At 47.3% G+C, this 19,736-nt stretch overlaps 1 protein-coding gene across 1 annotated transcript in view; it reads right to left on the bottom strand.

The window, feature by feature from the left end:
- USP46 (ubiquitin specific peptidase 46) overlaps positions 1-15,675 on the bottom strand; it is a 37,293-nt gene extending 21,618 nt beyond the window's left edge. Inside the window, exon 1 of the mRNA XM_056855329.1 lies at positions 15,536-15,675. Coding sequence (XP_056711307.1) covers positions 15,536-15,571 — 36 coding nt within the window. The 5' untranslated portion in view covers positions 15,572-15,675. The remainder of the gene's footprint in view (positions 1-15,535) is intronic.
- Positions 15,676-19,736: the final 4,061 nt, after the last annotated feature.

Below are 19,736 nucleotides of genomic sequence, written 5' to 3'. Positions count from 1 at the left end.
TCCATTGTACTACATGAGATTAGTCTGTGGAAGAAGAATTTGTACCCTGCTTTTGGGACATTTAAAAATATGAATGTCTATGAATGACTTTTTGTAGGTCTTTTTGTGTACATAATGTCTCATATTGTATGTAATTGCACGTAGCTATTTATAAATCTATTTTGCACTTTGCTTAAGTAGTGTTTCGCTCCTGTACTGATTTCCAAATCTGTTGATATTTGTACAGTGGTGTCTATTTTTTCCTTCACCCACCAGGTAGTAGCTGGAGATCTCCCGCTATTACAACCAATCTCCAGCCGACAGAGATAGCTATTGGACTCTATGGCACTGAAGTCCCTCCCCTCCCCAAACCCCACCTTCCCCAGTCTCTGCCCCCAAAATCTCCCGCCAGTGGCAAAAGAACCTGGCAACCCTACACATGAAGCTGCCTTATACTGAATCTGACCCTTGGTCCATCAAAGTCAGTATTGTCTGCTCAGACCGGCAGCGGCTCTGCAGGGTCTCAAGCAGGGGTCTTTCACATCACCTACCTGCCTAGTCCCTTTAACTGGAGATGCCGGGGATTGAACCTGGGACCTTCTGCATGCCAAGCAGATGCTCTGCCACTGAGCCACAGCCCCTCCCATTTACACAATTCAGAACCTGATGATACTGGAAGATGTGAGACGGCGAGTCCCATGTATGGAGCCTCCCAGTACTTCTTTGAAAAATTCAGTTATTAGGCACTTGGGGGCCTGGTTCCAGACTTAACCCACTGCATGAGGGGATTGGGGTTTTAAGCCCCCCACCGCATCATTTCCCAATCTAAAGCAGTAGCTATTAACCTACCGGTTAGGGTTGCCAGGTCCCCCCTGGCCTCCAGCAAGGGATGTGGGGATAGGAATGCCAGATCCAGGTAGGGAAAGTCCTGGAAATTTGGCAGTGGCTCCTTGAGAGGGGAGGGAGCTCAGTGAGGTATAACACCATAGAGTCCACCCTCCAAAGCTTCCATTTTCTCCTGGGGAACTGATCCCTGCAGTCTGGAGATGAGCTGTAATTCCAGGGGAATTTCCAGGTCCTACCTGGAGGCCGGCATCCCTACCACTGGTACCTGCACCAGTACCTGTATGTTTTCCCAGTGGGACAAACAGACGACTGGGCTGCTTCAGTCAGGAAAACGTTGCAGGGATAGTTTGACCCCCCTCCCTTTCCTTGCACCATAGTCTCAGATGGAATTGGGCAACACACAAAAGCTGAGAATTTGGTTCACAGTTTGAAACGGTGATAGAGGAGAAAAAAATTAATTTATGAATCATAGTTTATGGGGCTTTTCCCTTTTGTTACAGATGTTCCTATTTGTTTCGCTAGTCTTACTGATTTATGTTCTAATATAAATCATATTAATAATTTAATTGTATCTCAGTGCTAATATTTATTGAATGGCTGTATTCTTAGTAATTTCATAGCCATATTTAACATTTATCAAGTATTTCTACACCTAAGCGCTGTACAGAAAGAAGCATACAAGTTGATTCCACAAGGAGGTTTTAATCTGGTTTGGCATCCAAACTGGAATGGGAGCTTTTGGAACAGCTGCACAATGTTGTCCCCTAACCATTCACTTTCCAGGTTTTCCTCTGCTTTGATTAATTTTTTCCCAAACCTGGTTTGATATTTTTTTATATATCTCAAAGTGCACACTATTTGGATAGGAAGGTGTGCATTTTTGAAGGGTCCCATCCACACTGACACCATTTCCCTTGCTTCTGTCTGAGAGTTAAGATGCAGTCTGCACATTTCCCCTTATAACTCGGCAACAAAAAGGGCTATTGAGTTGTTCTTTCTTTAAAAAATGAAAGTGGGGGATTAGTGGATTGTAACAATAGATCATATAATATTATTATACTACAGTGATATGTCAAGTATCAATTTTTTAAAAGCAAGACAAAAACCTTCAGTGGAAGATGGGAAATGGAATTGTTTGTTGACTGCTAGAGCATTCCCCCCCCCCCAGTGCCAGCGAGGAGGGACCTGGCAACCCAGGAGGGGGATTGAGGCAAGGAGAATGGTGTTGCCCGCCAAGTTCTTCCTCACTCCCACTTGTAATCAATATTTATCCTTAATGTTCATTCATCATTTATAAAATATCAGCTTCAAAATCATGACTGCTATTCCATAATTCCGCATAGGGATACAAGTTGTGAAGAATTCGAAACGGCTGTATCCCCTTGTATCTCTGGCTTATGCAGAGTGGACTCCTGCGTTGAACTACTTCACATGAACGTTTCCACTCCATAGAGAGGCTTTTTCTATTGTGAATGTATTATATTCGGATAGTCTACTGTAGAGATCACTTTGTTGGTTACTAGAGTCTTGTGTAGCTATTAATACAAGTTTTTGCACTGGTACCATTTATCCTTTCACTCCTGTACTGATTTCCTAACCTATGTGGTACTAGTACAGTGGTATCTTTTTCCTTTCCACCACCCGGAAGTTGGCAGCCCTATTCACGCGTGCCCATGATTCTCCCCTCCATGATGACTAAGCAACATGGGGGTGACACCACTGAATAGTCAGGTCATCTGCCTAACGTTCTCTGACAGGAGTAAGTGACCGAGGAGGGCCTCATTCTCTGCTGCATCGCTGCAGTTAAAGCCGCATTACGGAGCATGTGGGCCCATCGCCCTGAGAGCTGAGCCTTGAGTTGCAACTCACCCCTCCCAGCCACTGCCTTTCATTTATGTCACGCAGGCATGAACTAACTTGCTTAAAGATGTAGGTCAGCCTCCTTTCCTTCCAACCGGCGACTGCTCTTGAAATTCCAAGCAGCTGCCGGCCTCGCTCTTCCTGCAGCTATCTCTACCGACACTCGGCTTCTGTTCAGCCTCGGTTTGTGTTTTGAGCTTTTATTTTCTTTTAGCAGAGAACCCACCCCCCTCTCCCCTTCTCTGGAATTGGATATTGCCAATATCCAGACGGGACCTGGAGTTGTCACAGAATTACGACGGACCTCCAGATGACAGAGATCAGTTCCCCTGGAGAAAATGGAAGCTTCAGAGGGTGGAGTCTATGGCATTATACCCCACTGAGGTCCCTCTCTTCTCCAAACCCTTCACCCTCAAATTTCTAGGAATTTCCCAACCTAGATTTGCAACCCTAGGAATGAATACAGTCTGGCCATCGAAAGGTTTTATTTTCTAGTTTTGCTTTCTCAACAGTTCCCTTACGTTGGCCTCAGAATTCTCTCTCTGGCATTTTGCATCTTGAATCTTGGGAAATCTCTTGTGGCTTTGCTCTAATCGTTGCACTGATTTTTCTAATGTGCATCTGTCTCCATTCGAAGACCCAATAGCCAACTGTTTAAAACCTGTACATAATGTTTGTGGTTACAGTTGGCTTACTACAAACACCTGCTCCTTCAAGTGGTCTAGTCACATGAGCAGTGTGACATTAGAGAAAGGGGATTTCATGGGCGATTGTTTCTTCTCATCTGCAATTAGAAAAACTGTACGTTGCCATTTTCCAGCCATGATTCTATGGACTGTACAATTGCTGCAAATAATTATATGGATCTATGTTAGCCCTGGTTAGTATTTGGATGGGAGACCACCAAGGAAGTCCAGGGTTGCTGTGCAGAGGAAGGCACTGGCAAACCACCTCTGTTAGTCTCTTGCCATGAAAACCCCAAAACGGGTCGCCATAAGTCGGCTGCGACTTGAAGGCACTTTACACACACACATATGTTAGGATTGCCTACTCTGGGTTGGGAATTTCCTGGAGATTTTGGGGCGGGCCTGGAAAGGGCAGGGTTTGGGAAAGGGAGGCCCTTTAGCAGGGTATAATGCCATACTGACTCCCTTCCAAAGCAGCCATTATCTCCACGGGAACTGATCTTTGTCACCTAGGGATAAGCTGTAATTCCAGGAGATCTCCAGGACCGATTTGGAGTTTGGAAACCCAAATTGGCAAAAGCATAACTCTCCTCCTGCTCTCTGTAAGGCGCCAACTGGCAATAATTATCGGGGCATTTCAACATGGTGTGAGAGCCATTGCAGCGTCCTGATTGGGCTTACACGAGGATCTGAGAGACCCGGAATCGTATCGCCCCTCTGCCATTAAGCTCACTGGGCGACCTTGGGCCAATCACTCTCTCAGGGATGAGTCTAGGGTTGCCAACCTCCAAGTACTAGCTGGAGATCTCCTGCTATTACAACTGATCTCCAGCCGATAGAGATCAGTTCGCCAGGAGAAAAATGGCTGCTTCAGCAATTGGACTCTGTGGCATAGAAGCCCCTCCCCTTGCCAAACCCTACCCTCCTCAGGCTCCGCCCCAAAAACCTCCCGCCAGTGGCAAAGAGGGACCTGGCAAACCCTAGATGAGTCACATGTTACAGACTCCTTGTCACCACCATGAGGATTGTGTCAGATCGAGTTTATTTAGGACATTACTATGCTACCTCTCCAAAGAACCAGCTTGAGGCAGCTTACAAAATAAAACATAATAAAGGCGCAGCACAAAAGCCCAGTCAGGACATTAAAAAACATTAAGAGGTTTTAAAAGAGTCTTATAAGACAACTATGAGGCTAAACCAATGTTTAAAAAGTTAAAAGACCAATGTCTTCATTGAAAGCCTGGGAAAATAAGCGTTTTGGACAGGCACAAAAGAGTAGGCACCACACAGGCCTGAGGGGAAAGTCATTCTCCAGTAGGGTTGCCAAAACCTCCAGGTAGTGGTTGGAAATCTCCTGCTATTACAACTGATCTCCAGGTGATAGAAATCAGTTGTCCTGGAGAAAATGGCCGCTTTGGCAACTGGACTCTACAGCGTTGAAGTGCCTCCCCTCTCTGTGCCCATCCTCCTCAGGCTCCACCCCCAAGATCTCCAGGTATTGCCCAACCTGGAGCTGGCAACCCTATTCTCCAGGCAAGGGGCCACGGCTGAAAAAGCTCTGTTCCCCCCCCCCCCACACACACACCTCTGAAGGCTGGGAGGGCACAGAGAGCAGGGCTGGTAAGAAAGGTCCTCAAGGACAGACTGGGGTGCATGCTCAGAACTTCCCAGGTGCACAGGGGATTAATTCGGTTTGGGAGTGTGGCACACAAAGAGCGAAAACGCATGGTCGCTTTAGCCTCCTTTATTCCCTGTTTCAGCCAGGATTCAGCCAGGATCAAACACACGCATTTCGCCGAACGTACGTTCGATCCTGGCTAGATCCTGGCTGAAACAGGGAATAAAGGAGGCTAAAGCGACCATGAGTTTCCGCCCAAAGAGTGGGGGTCTGATTTTCTGCTAGCCATTCTCATTTCATGACTCGTAACAGCTCTATTGTCCTGCTTAGGGTTGCCAGCTCCGGGTTGGGAAATACCTGGAGATTTTTGCGGCGGAGCCTGAGGAGGGTGGGGTTTGGAGAGGGGAGGGGCTTCAATGCCATAGAGTTCAATTGCCAAAGCGGCCATTTTCTCCAGGTGAACTGATCTCTCTCAGATGGAGATCAGTTGTAATGGCAGGAGATCCCCAGCTAGCACCTGGAGGTTGGCAACCGTAGTCCTGCTGGGGAAACTTACACGTACTGATAGCTACCCAAAAGCAAATAGTAGTTCCCCAAGGACATCTGAGGTTCAGAAACCAGGTCAGGGGGGAAGGCTTAAGCCCTCTTCCCATGTACTACAGTCTTGATCTGAATTGAGCTAGTACATGCCAGATTTTAACTTCCAAGCATGGAACTATCAGTGCATGTTTGATGAAAAGTCCTCATGGCGGCCATGTAGGGGACACAAGAACTTTGTGACGTACTAGTGCTGACCCTCAGCCTAACCTTCTCCACAGTATTGTCATAAGGATAAAACAAAAAAGAGAGAATAACGTAGCTGCCCTGAGCTCCTGGAAGAAGGGCAGAATGAAAATGCATTTAATGTATAATTGCAACAAATGTCCTTAATATACATGGCCTTTTCTGCATTCTGTTGTTTTTAACTCCTAGTTTAATGTTGAATGCATCCAAAAGCAGAAAGGTTCATCTTACAGAAAAAACTGTTTCCCAACCCACGCTGGGTGAACTCTGAAATAGTATGGTGTTCCACAAATAGGGTTGCCAACCTCCAGGTAGTAGCTGGAGATCTCCTGCTATTACAACTGATTGCCAGCCGATAAGAGTTCAGGTCACCTGGAGAAAAGGGCCGCTTTGACAATTGGACTCTTATGGCATTGAAGTCCCTCCCCTCCCCAAACCCTGCCCTCCTCAAGCTCCGCCCCAAAAACCTCCCACTGGTGATGAAGATGGACCTGGAAACCCTATCCACAACACAACACCAATCCTGTGGCCTTTAGCAAAGATCAGTTAAAAAAAATACAGAAAGCAGCCACCAGTTTAAGGTAAGGAATAAAATTCATGTTGGATTTACTCAGATTTACTAGAGATTCTCACTGCAGGGAATCACAACCACGGCAACAAGTCAGCAGTCCCTATAACTACATAATGGGTATGATACCAGCAGACCCTAGTATTATGGCATGGCAAAATATGGAATTGAATTCAGATTATTTGAGTGTTCAAAGCCCCAGTGAGGGGGAGGGAGGGCACATAAACCAGATTTCAGCAAGATGAGAAGATTATCAATGGCAGCAATACGATCCACCCACGTCTGAACAGCAGCAACTACTTAACTCAAAGACTCTGGAGCTGAGCTGGAAGATTATGAAAGACAAAGGGAATTGCACTGCAGAGGATTTCAGTAGCAATCAGGAAACGGCAGCTCATCTGTGGGCTCACGTTGTACACATTTCGCTTATTTGCCTTTCTCTCAGACATATTTTGGAAACAAGGTATATGTAAAAAGCCCTCGGAGCTTGTGTGGGGCCAAGTGTGTGTGGGGGGAAAGGGTTGCCAGGTCCCTCTTTGCCACCGGAAGGAGGTTCTTGGGGCGGAGCCTGAGGAGGGTGGAGATTTGGGGAGGGACTTCAATGCCATAGAGTCCAATTGCCAAAGCGGCCATTTTCTCCAGGTGAACTGATCTCTATTGGCAGGAGAACAGTTGTAATAGCAGGAGATCTCCAGCTAGTACCTGGAGGTTGGCAATGCTAGGAGGGGAGCACCTCTCCACACACTGTGACGCTCTAGGGATTCCCCAACTCTCTCTGGTAAAGACAATAGAAACTGAGGAAATTCTTAGACTGCTGTGGATACAGCACCAGAAATAAGGTTGCCAGCTCTAGGTTGGGAAATTCCTGGAGAGTTTGTGGATACAGCCAGGAGAAGCCAGGTCATTTTTTCCAGGCAAACTGATCAGTTTTAATTCCAGGAGATCTCCAGACCCCACCTGGGATTGGCAACCCTGATCGGAAGCGATGTCACTACATCCATGATGGAACCCCTCCCTCCATTTTCTCCTGCTGCAAGAGCAGGTGAAAGCAGGGGCAGGAAGTTGAGGTCAACCTGGTAAGACTAAGTGCATAATGACTCGGGGGGGGGTGTTCCATAGAGGTTTTTTGCAAGTTCTAGAGCGTCCCCCCAGCGCTATGCTTAAGGTTCGGCATAAACTGCCAGCATCTGGAGACACAGGAAGAGCTGGAGAGGGCTATCTTGCCTCAGTGGCAAGCAGAGCTACCTCAACACATCTTTGTTTTGCGGCAGGTAAGTGCCTGGCTTGGGAAAGGCATGGGCTTGGATCTCCTTGGGAGGAGGACCCGGGGCTGGGCCAGCTCCTCAGGCTTCCTGGGCGGCGGCTGCTGCCATGAATCGCCTTACTTCTTCCCCTCCAGCGGCTCTCACACCTATCCCAGAGCCTTGCCGCTGATCAGCTGTTTTTCTCAATCAGCTGTTTGGCGGGGAGGCAGGGAGGACGGGACTTCTTCTTTCTCCAGTGCTCCAGTTGGGGCCGCCCCAAACAAACCCGACCCAATGTAACCACGTAGATGATGCTGATTGCAGCCCCCAACCCCGCCTTCCTAAACCTTCCGCCGGTTGCATGGAGGGACCTGGCATCCCTATTTATGAGAAGCAACCTACCCTAAGAAACTCCCATATTGGCTACACATGGCCTCAGCAGACTGGGGGCCTAGCATAATGTATGCAGACATTTAAAAGGCTTTTCAGAATTACTCGATTTTATTTGAGTTTACACGGGAAAGACTACCAGTCCCAGACAACCAGTCAACTGTGTCTCTCCCAAAGAAGACACAGCCCATCATCCACTGACATGAGTCCATTGTACCTCCTCCCCCTCTGTTTTCCCCCACCAGTATACAGGATCAGCTCTGTGGGGTATCAGGCTACTTGCTGGCTAAGTTAATGGGTCCCAACTGCCCTCCATTTATTTATTCATTTCACTTGGATTCTTCTTCTTTCAAAGAAGTCTACTTGACCCTGCCAGTTCCTTTTCCGGTGGCCCATCCATCCCACAGTCAAAGTGGACACCGCAAGCCAAGCATTTTGTCATTGAATGATCTGAGGAAGCTCAGATGAAGTTTTCCTGCAAGGAAAATATTCACAGGGACAAAGGTTTGTGAACTAGGGTTGCCAACCTCCAGGTGGTGGCTGGAGATCTCACGGATTTACAACTGATCTCTAGGCCACAAAGATCAGTTCTCCTGAAGAACATGGCTGCTTAGGAAGGTGGACTCTATGGCATTATACCCCACTGAGGTACCTCCCCTCCCCAGGTTCCACACACAGGAATTTCACAACCCAGAACTGGCAACCCTCTCAATGGCATCTTGGCTATCTTCTGGGCATGGAGTAAGGGTCACTGGGGATGTGGGGGGGAGGTAGTTGTGAATTTCCTGCATTGTGCAGGGGGTTGGACTAGATGACCCTGGTGGTCCCTTCCAGCTCTATGATTCTATGAATGCAAATTGCTCACCTACTTAATATAAGGAAACAGATTTTTTTTAATGGAGCTAAAACCTTCAGTCTCAAGTTCCACAATCTCTTATTTATTTACAACATTTTTTTATGCTGCCTCTCCAGAAACCGGCCAGAGGTGCCTTACAAAACAAAAATAATCAAAACAAAACATTAAACATCTTTCCAATTAATTCCGTCACCTCAAGAATGTTCTAAATCCCCACCATAGACAGGATAACATGACTGGAAAAACCATACCCGCAGGCAGCTGATTCCATCAAAACAAACAGCCTCCCTATTTCTCTGACTAACCAGATTAGATCCAGCTAATTTCACCCTGTTTATTCTCAGTTTACAGTACTTGGTCCAACTAGACACGACAACACAGAAGCTTCCAAACAAAGCAAAATGAAAATAAATACAGGTCCACGAAAATTCCACGATGTCCAGTATGTACGCTGGTGTAGAAATATAATTATATCCATTTAAAAAAATCAAAGCAAAGATCTATTTTTTTCCAGATGTAAAACTACAATATCTAACAAAGATAACTTGATGAGAAAGTTCTCCCAACCGAAAAAAAGTAAACAAATAGAGCATTTAAATTGGAAGAATGCCAGATTTTGGTCCAGAAAAACAAAATAGCTGCATCTTTCAACTACTGAATTAAATAGCCAGCTAACAAGTTATTCAAAGAAGTATTGCCAGATTTTTAGCTTTCTTCACTCTTCAGGAGTCATTTTTGAAAACAACAACAATTTATCTCCTTTTGGAACAATATGTAATGACTAAAGTGTATTCTTTAAGCTGTTTCAGACACAGGAAAAAAAAATCCTATATGGAAAGCATGACCTTATCTGAAATAGCACGCGGCTGGTATTTGTATGTATATGACAGTCAGGCTGCAATCCTAATAGGGTTGCCAACCTCCAGGTGGTGGCTGGATCTTCCACTATTACAACTAATCTCCAGGCGACGGAGATCAGTTCATCAGGAGATAGGGTTGCCAGGCTGTTCCTCGCCACCAGCAGGAGCTTTGCAGGGTGAAGCTGGCAGCCACAATCAGAGTGTGGGCAACGCGTGCAATGCGCCGTCACTTACGTATTCACCCAGAAGTGCTGCGGACGTTCTAGCAATCACCTCCGATGCGACGCGCACACGCAGATCACGACCCCCCCCTTTGCTGGCGCTCTTCCACCTGCCAACCAGCTGAGGGGCAGTGGATTGGCGGGCTTTTGCCAAACCCAGTGGATTGGCGGGCTTTTGCCCACCCCCACTGGGTAGATGGCAAGCCTACCTGGAGAAAATGGCTGCTTAGGAAGGTAGACTCTATGGCATTATACCCCACGGAAGCCCCTCCCCCCCAAACCCCACCCTCCTCAGGCTCCACCCCCAAAGTATCCAGGTATTTCCCAACCCGGAGCTGGCAACCCTAAATCTTAAGAACACTTTCCTGGGAGTAAGCGCCAATGAATAAAGTGGGACTTACTTTCAAATACACTTGCTAAGGATTGCTCTCTAGCAATGCGGTTCTAAGTGTAATTACGCTTACGAGAACAACACTGCTTATTTGTACAGCATGTTGCTTACATGCTCAAAGCACTTTATCCCAGTCACCTGTACTAGGCAGGCCAATACTATCCTTACCGTATTATAGATTGTGCAGAGCAGAAAGGGACAGGAAAGCTAATACAGCTTGCTTAAGGCCAGCTGGAAAATTCATTTGCACAGTCAAATCTGACCTGAGGCCCTTCTGGTTCCCAGCCTCATTCTTTAGTTTAGCCTGTCTTTCTAATCCAGATCGCCATGCCACTACACATAAACTCAGCTGCATATACATCCCGGGCATTTGATCAGCCACATTTTCCTAGTAGCACTTTTTTCTTCTTCTTCTTTTTTCTGTCATGTTACAGCAGACTTATGGCGACCCTGTAGGGTTTTCAAGGCAAGAGACGTTCAGAGGTGGTTTGCCATTGCCTGTCTACGTGTCACGCCCCTGGTATTCCTTGGAGGTCTCTCATCCAAATACTTGCCAGGGTCGAGGCTGAGCTTGTGTTGACTGGCCCAAGGTCACCCAGCAAGTTGCCATGGCAGAGTGGGGATTCGAACCAGGGTTTCCCAGATCCTAGCCCGACACCTTAACCACTATGGTGGTCCCCGGCCCTAGGAGTGTGCGGCTGTCCTCGACTAGGGCCAGGGCCTTTTCAGCCCTGGCTCCGGCCTGGTGGAATGCTCTGCCTAGCAACATCAGGGCCCTGTTGGCATGGTGTGTGTGTGCGTGTGTTAAGTGCCGTCAAGTCTCTTCCGATTCATGGTGACCCTATGAATCAAAGTCCTCCAAAATGTCCTATCTTTGACAGCCTTAATCAGGTCTTGCAAATTGAGGGCCGTGGCTTCCGATATAGAATCAATCCATCTCTTGTTGGGTCTTCTTCTTTTCCTGCTCCCTTCAACTTTTCCTAGTATGATTGTCTTTTCCAGTGACTCTTGCCTTTTCATAATGTGACCACAGTACGACAGCCTCAGTTTAGTAATTTTAGCTTCTAGGGTCAGTTCAGGCTCGATTTGATCTATAACCCACTGATTTGTTTTTTTTGGCAGTCCACGGTATCCACACTCTCCTCCAACACCGCATTTCAAAGGAAGTTGGCATGGTAGACAGACGTTTAGTCAAGTCAAATGCTGGCTCAGCTCTGTCTTCGCTCCCTCTCCCCCTCCCCACTGGCCATGCTTCAGCACACCACTTGCGTAACTTTCTGTCCTTCTCGGAAACCTCCCCTGCATGCTCCTCTCTCTATTTACGCATTCAGCCTCCACTGTGCTCTCTCAAACTGGAACATCTTTTAAAAGATTGTCAGGACTGCTCCCACAGTGGGGCGGGGAAGGGAGAACTGGATCTCAACGGGCTTCTGCGGCAACCTCGCCAAACTGGTTTTTCAGCACACAGCCCTGAAGCAGAAGCAGTAACATTTGTACAGGGCACAATAAAGGCTCTTCCCCAGTAGATCTCTCTTCGCCCACATTCCTCCGCAAGGAAGCATGTACCAGTCATGCTCAACAAGCACATTGCTACAATGCATGGATACAGCAGAAAGTTGGTATGCCGTGTGTGTGGGGGGGGATGTACAATGAGACCTAACTATTCTGTGGGAGAGTTTCACAAGTTTCTCAGCAGTTCCTCTTCTCTGCTTGAAGAAGCATGATGTATAGACATGGGCATACAAGTGCCCTTGAAGAAAGATGGAGAGATATGAGAGGAGCTCCTGTTAGAAGTGTTTAAAACAGGATAACGACAGCTTATAACAATCTCTAGCTTGTCTCCATGCAATAATTGAACGTGCATTCTGCAGGTGATCACAGCCACTGTTTACCAAGATATCAGCCTGTTAAGATGTTCAGCCCATTCTTCATCCCAGATACAGTACAGTTTATTTAGGACCGAAGGAAAACTGTCTACCTACCTAATCCAGAAACATTAAAATATGACATTTTAGGAAACCATACAGCACTGGGGAGACAATATGAGGAAAAAGAGCATAGGAAGTAGCTTGGATCTAGAGCTGCATTTCCACAGGTGCAAGGATTTCCATCCATGAAACACAACTTTCCCACTTTCTCCTTCCCTCAGCAGCATGAAATGACCCCCCCAATCCTGTTCCTGGGGGGTTCCTTGGCCCCAAGGAACAGGATTTGGGGAAGGGAAGGGGATAGTAAGCTGGTTTGGTTCTTCCTTAAGTGGTAGAGAAAGTCAGCATATAAAAACCAACTCTTCTTCATGGGAAAGACTTTTGAACTCTGTCCTTCCAGATTCCTGGAAGCACAACACATGGATTTCTTGTGGGAAGACCAATAAAATCTGGGGCCCCAGAAATAAATCCCAGTGGCCAGGGATTAGTCCAGTTAAAATTATGCACACCGCTGGTTTAGTGGTTAAGAGAATGCACTAGAAGTCCAGTTCATATCTCCGCTCCACAAAGAACTCTTATGGCTGCTTTAGGCAACACATTCTCACTCATGACCAACCCAGACAAGACAGTAGAAGCTCTGCAGATGGAGCTCTCCACATTTTTAAAATTCAGTGATCAGGCGCGTGTGGAGCCAGTTTCAGTCAGGACTACTATACAAAGGTCTTACTATTCCCCCCTCCCTATTGATTCCATAACCTAACACAATCTTGGGAATCTGATACTTGGTCTATTGGAGAAACAAGTGGTGACAGATAACAGGTACCTAGATGACTGCCTCAGTGGGGCAAATAGTGGATGCATGAGTCTATTTCAGGTCAAGAAAATGGCATGGGGGAAGAAGAAGAAGAGCTGCTTTTTATATACTGACTTTCCCTGCCACTTAAGGAAGAATCAAACTGGCTTACAATCACTTCCCCTTCCCACAACAGACACTTTGTGAGGTAGGTGGGGCTGAGAGAGCCATGACTAGCCAAGGTCACCCAGCTGACTTCATGTGGAGGAGTGGGGAAGCCAACCCAGTTCACCAGATTAGAGTCCACCACTCCAAACCACCGCTCTTAACCACTACACCACGCTGGCTCTCCACATCCCTCTCCTTATGCTGCAGGCCCATTAATGGACCTCGGCCTCTGTTCCCAGTTGCTCATACAAGTATAATTACACTAGCCTAGCTCATAAGGTTGTAAGGAGTACTGAGATAATGCACATAAAGAGCATCAAATACATAGAGGAAATGCTGTACAAGTAATAATATACATGCCACACTGCATTTTTCCTCTGTATGCATATGGAAATGCAATACCCACAACTGCCAAGGGTAGCAAGTTAATGAATATAGTGCAGGTGCATGTTGTTAAGTAAACTCCGAGCTGGAACCCCCAGAATCTACCCCACTACACCTTGTCTGCTTTCCAAAGTACAGAAAAGTACGGATGTCAGTGCTAGTGTGAGGCAATGTGCAATCTCAGGCGCAAAAGCCAAGGCTCTAGACCTGGTAGTAACGAAACACTATTTCAAAGCCCCCATTTTTAAAAGCGGGTCATTTAAAAGTGGGCATTATTGTTAAGTACTTCAATATATCGCCAGTTTTGTCTACACAAGCCAACTTGGGTCTACCAGTGATTTACACAAACCCCCTATTTTACACTATGCGATGTCAGTGGACCTACAGCGGAAAAAATGGTTTCCCGGATTGGAGTTTCACACTCAGAGTGATTGGGAGTTGTATCAACACATCTGTGACCCCACCTGCAAGGCTGTTGAAGCACCGAGTTTTGTCATGTTGTGTTCTTATAACCATTGTTGTGTCCCATACTGAACCTGGGATTAGCAAATTACAATGCACATTGACAAAAGAGGTTATTTACACCACAGCCCCTAAGGAGTGGCCAAATCCACAACATATCTCATGACTGGTCCCTGTTCATTCCTCCACTGCAGAATTTTCTTTTTCCCGAGCAGAAGTTTGTAGCTCATTATAAGTTTTCCCGTAGTTGCTCTCACACAATCCGTCCTCCAAGGCACAGTGAACAACCTTTAACAATTTTTTTTTGTCACCCAGCTGTCAATTCAGGAGCCTAATATTTAAGCAAAACAGAGCATGGAAAATCTTGACACGCCGGGGCAAGAGACTTGCAACCAGATACATCCTTGTCGAAATTTCTCAGGAGACCTTGGCTGTTACCGCACTTGTATTCCCAGCAATGTATTAAGAGTTTGAAAACGTTATAAAAAAATACTGTTCGCACTTTGTTTGGCCCCTTTAGCTGTGAAGACGTCTTCCAACCATTTATAAGCCGTGGTATCCAAAAACCCGTTTAAAGCGACGTTTTTTACAACTTTTTCAAACGCTTAATACATTGCTGGGAATACAACGTGCGGTAACCCCCCTTAATTGCAAAAAGAATACCTTTGACCAAAGCCCTGTTTTGAGTCCCAAGGAACCCCTTGGCAAGTGGGGTCGGTGGGTTGAAGGCTGAATCATTCCCTCTCTCGCTCACAACGGGCACTTTCGCACAGCCCAAATAATGCTTTTCCAATGCACTTTCAATGCACTTTGAAGGTGGCTTTTACTGTGCAAACTGGCAAAACCCACTTGCAAAGGATCGTTAAGGTGCAGCGAAAGTGGACTGAAAGTGCATTACTTGGGCGGTGTGAAAGTGCCCATTAATGTCTTCATCACAACTGTAATTTGGACCAGCTAAGCCTTGCACCAGGCTGCTTCCTCCGGGAACCAGGCTTCACGTGTCTCTCTGTTCGGACACTCAACGGCAACCCCTCAAGCCACAGCATACTCCAGTGCAAATCGACACCGTGTAAACTTCCGATGACCCTTCAGGTTCTCAGCGCGCCCCCCCCCGCGCAGCCCCGCCCCCTAGAGAAACAGAGACCTCCTCCTGTATTCCCTAGATCTCCGCTGTTCTCTTTCCCCCAAATCTGCGCCATGATCCGGTCCCCGTTTACTCGGAAGTAAGAGCTTTCCAGCCCTGCGTTGCAGGGGCCGCAACTCTGGTAGCTGGGGGGCAGGAGGGGGGGGGCTGCTTCCACTGCATCTGATTCCGGGAAGGAGTCTTGCAAAAAACCCCAAATCTGACCCCTCTATTCTGATCCCCCCCCCATGCACAGGCAGTGGGGTGGTGGTGGGGCAGGGGGGGAGAAGTCCTGCTCTCCCCTCCACCACCCCGCTTGTAAACCCCCCCCCCCCAAGCAAGCAAGCAGGCGGCCAGGCCAGGCCAGGCACTCACCATATTACAAATGGAGGCGATGTTTCTGACAGTCATGAGTCTAAAGGTTGCAGCGACCCCACACCGCCATCTTTACGAAGTGAAAGCCGGAACGGTCATGGCTGGAGGATCTGGGGAGGGGGCCGGGGGTGGGGAGAGGGGGGCGGGTCAGCAGCGCCTGCCTGCCTGTCCCCCAGAGGCTGGGCCGGGACTAATCTCGACCCTCTCGATCTCCCCCTTCTTCTTCTTCCTCCTCCTCGCCTTCCTCCTCCTCCTCCTGCTGCGGCGGGTGCTGCTCCTGCTCTTCCCCGTTCTCCATTGCAGTCGCAGCGCCCGGTGATCAACTTTGACAGCGACGGGAGGGGGGGGAAGGGGTGGCTGCGATTGGCGGCCCGGCCGACCAACCGCCGGGGCGCGCCTCCGGGCGGGGGCAGGCACCGCCTGCCCCCGCCCGGAGGCGCGCCCCGGCGGTTGGTCGGCCGGGCCGCCAATCGCAGCCACCCGGCCAATGAGGCAGCGGCGCCGGCCAATGAGGGCGCGCGGAAGGGGCGGAGCGAGGCAGGCCCGCCCCCTGAGGACCGCCTCCGGGGTCAAGCGGCGATGCCAGAGCCGCTCTGGCACGTGGCGGGAGAGGGCGGCTCGGCTCAGCGCCGGGCAGGGGGCGGTTGGCGGCTGCGCGCCCCTCCACGAGGCGGGGGTTGGTTCCCAGTTGGTCCCCGGTTCCTCATTCCCATCTCCTAAACGTCAGGAAAGAAAATACCAAGACCACGGTTACACAGCCCGGATAACCTACAAGAACCAATGAACCGGGAACCAACTCCAGCCTCCTTTGCCTGTAGGGTTGCCCGCCTCCAGATAGTCTAATGCAAAAATAAAAATCACCTGTACTGTACGGTGATAAGCTGGAAAGGAACAGTACTCAACCCTATATGCAAAAGTAGAAAAGGGCAAGAGTCCAGTAGCACCTTAAGACTAACAAAAATATTTTCTGGTAGGGTATGAGCTGTGGCTCACGAAAGCTCATACCCTGCCAGAAAATATTTTTGTGAGTCTTTAAGGTGCTACTGGACTCTTGCTCTTCCGATACTTCTGAAGAAGTGAGCTGTGGCTCACGAAAGCTCATACCCTGCCAGAAAATATTTTTGTTACCGGTAGTCTTCCAGGTGCTACTGGACTCTTGCCCTTTTCTACTATCTGAAGAAGTGAGCTGTGGCTCACGAAAGCTCATACCCTGCCAGAAAATATTTTTGTTACCGGTAGTCTTCCAGGTGCTACTGGACTCTTGCCCTTTTCTACTATCTGAAGAAGTGAGCTGTGGCTCACAAAAGCTCACACCCTGCCAGAAAATATTTTTGTTACTCTTTAAGGGGCTACTGGACTCCTGCTTTTTTCTACTACTGCAGACAAACACTGTGAATTACCTATATGCAAAAATATCAAAAGTGTATGACAATACAGTGAATATGACAGTTGAGTGCTTATAATTATGTATCTTCAGGCTGAAGATGCGTTATATGCGAACAACGTTTCTAAAAATTCCGGAAGGCGTTTTCCATCTTTACCTACCTTCAACAAGGAATCGAGATATCACTTGATCTTTTGAAAAATTAGCATCAAGATACAGGCAAGTTACAGTGGACTATAAATGAGATTTTATATCCTCTAGAAGTCATTTGGCCAAATTAACAGAATTCCTACATGGAAAAGACATGGAAGACTTCAAAAAAACTTGGGCAAAGGCCATCACATATTGGGACAAACTGGCAAAAATGGATTTTACTATTTTAGTTAGTGAGTTATAGAAACAATTTTAGTTACTTTTATATTATTACTATTAACTTTTAAAACTGTTTAGACACTTCTGCGGAAGTCAGGTGAAGGGTCACTTTTAAAGTGGGTGGAGGGTCAAAAGGGTAGTTTAGCTTTGTTGAACTTTATAATTGTATAATTATAATTGATACTCTTGTATTTTTTGTATTTTTTGTTATTATTGTATTTGTTTTGTTTTATATTATAAAAATAAAAAAATAGAAGTCATTTGGACTCAATTGATGAACTTTATGTCTTATTGGTTCTTGTAGGTTATCCGGGCTGTGTAACCGTGGTCTTGGAAGTAGTACTCTGAAGATGCCTGCCACAGCTGCTGGCGAAACGTCAGGAAAGAAAATTCCAAGACCACGGTTACACAGCCCGGATAACCTACAAGAACCAATGAACTCTGACCGTGAAAGCCTTCGACAATATTTTATGTCTTATGTTTATGTTTATTTTTGTTTAGGTTATGTTTTCGTTTGCACTCCACTGTCATATTCACTGTATTGTAATATAATATAGTTTTGATATTTTTGCATATGGAGTTGAGTACTGTTTCCTTTCCAACCTCCAGGTAGTAGCTGGAGATCTCCTGCTATTGCAGATGATCTCCAGCTGTGCCTAAGGAAACAACCACCCACCTGGAATCAACTGGGATTGCAAGAACATGGTTGGGCACTTTTACCAAAGCTGGGGTTTCCAACCTCCAGGTACTAGCTGGAGATCTCCTGCTATTTCAACTGATCTCCAGCCGATAGAGATCAGTTCACCTGGAGAAAAATGGCTGCTTTGGCAAATGGACTCTATGGCATTGAAGCCCCTCCCCTTGCCAATCCCCGCCCTCCTCAGGCTCTGCCCCAAAAACATCCCTCCGGTGGTGAATAAGGACCTGGCAACCCTATTTGCCTTCCTGGATCCGAATCGGCCACTGCCCAGGCCCCTCTGAAGAGCATCCCAGCAGTCCAGTGTACAACCTTTCACACCATGCGTGGTGGTTAGGGTTGCCAGCTCCGGGTTGGAAATCACCTGGAGATTGGGGGGGTGGAGCCTGAGAAGGGGAGGGTTTGGAGAGGGGAGGGACTTCAATACTGTAGAGTCCAATGACCAAAGCGGCCATTTTCTCCAGGGGAACTGGTCGCTATCACCTGGAGATCAGTTGTAATAGCGGGAGATCTCCAGCCAACACCTGGAAGTTGGCAACCCTAGTGGTGGTGGTTGCGCCTGCAAGGGACTTGCACGTGTGTAACTGAACCATCAAAAATGTAACAGCACAGGTTGGGGGCTTTGCACTAAGTCAGTCTGCCCGTTCTGGTGCCAGTCAAGTGATGTGCGTGCACTGGTGGCCAGGCCTTTGTTACTGGAAAACTAAAGTCTTGCCCACTGTGAATAGGGCTGCCAACCTCCAGGTGGTGGCTTGAGATCTCCCGCTAGTACAACTGATCTCCAGCCGATAGAGATCAGTTCTGGAGAAAACGTTCGCTTTGGCAATTGGACTCTATGGCATTGAAGTCCCTCCCCTCTCCAAACCCCGCCCACCTCAGGCCTCATCCTCAAAATCTCCAGGTATTTCCCAACCTGGAGCTGGCACCCCTAACTGAAGGAATCTAAGTGGCGCCTTAGAAACCTGCGTATATTACACATCCTCTCCCTGGCATCAGTAGACACAACCAGGACTTAATCTGTGCCTCTGGATTCAGGGGCATAAATGTGAGGGGGAGGGCAGTGGGACTCAAGCCCTCAGCAGGATTTCCCCAGGCTGCCAGGTAGCATCATGACAGGTAGCTGTCAGGCTCACTTTGTCCTCTATGTAGCAATTTAGCAAGTTCATAGGAGGCACAGGGTTGACTTTCTTTTTGTAAAGATAGAGGACAAGGGGACCTTCAATGGATAATACTGTCCCTGAAGAAACAACAGAGAGAGAGAGAGAAGCAGGGAGAGGAAAGATTGACAGATCTGGTAGAATCCATCTAGCAATCATAAGGCCTCTGTAATGACCCCCACTGGGTTAGTTCTTTCCTTCATCCCTTAGAAACGCCTTGATCCATTGATCTTGAGCAGCGTAATTTTAAATCTAATGTTTGAGGGATATAAGGACTGAAATAAATCTTGCCACTGACAATGTAGCCTTGGGATCCCTGTCCCTTAATTAAAAAAGGCATTATATCAGAGGCATTGGATTTATATATTAAAAGGGGAAAGATATAACGTGATCTAAGTTCCTCATAAAAGCGGCATTCCAAAAGGGCATGAGCTAATGAATCAATAGAGCCAAAAGAGCAAGGATGGGTCCTTTCTGGGTATGGTATATTCAAAATTCTGCTTTGCATAACCGTAGAGGCTCTAAAAAGATGAGTATAAGCGGGCAAACAGCGTGGTGGTGGTATTCCAAAAAACTGAGATGAACAAATGC

The sequence above is a fragment of the Euleptes europaea genome, chromosome 9, assembly GCF_029931775.1.
Source record: "Euleptes europaea isolate rEulEur1 chromosome 9, rEulEur1.hap1, whole genome shotgun sequence".
Lineage (NCBI taxonomy): Eukaryota > Metazoa > Chordata > Lepidosauria > Squamata > Sphaerodactylidae > Euleptes > Euleptes europaea.
The sequence above is the reverse complement of the archived record's forward strand: the minus strand, read 5'-3'. Positions and strand labels throughout refer to the sequence as shown.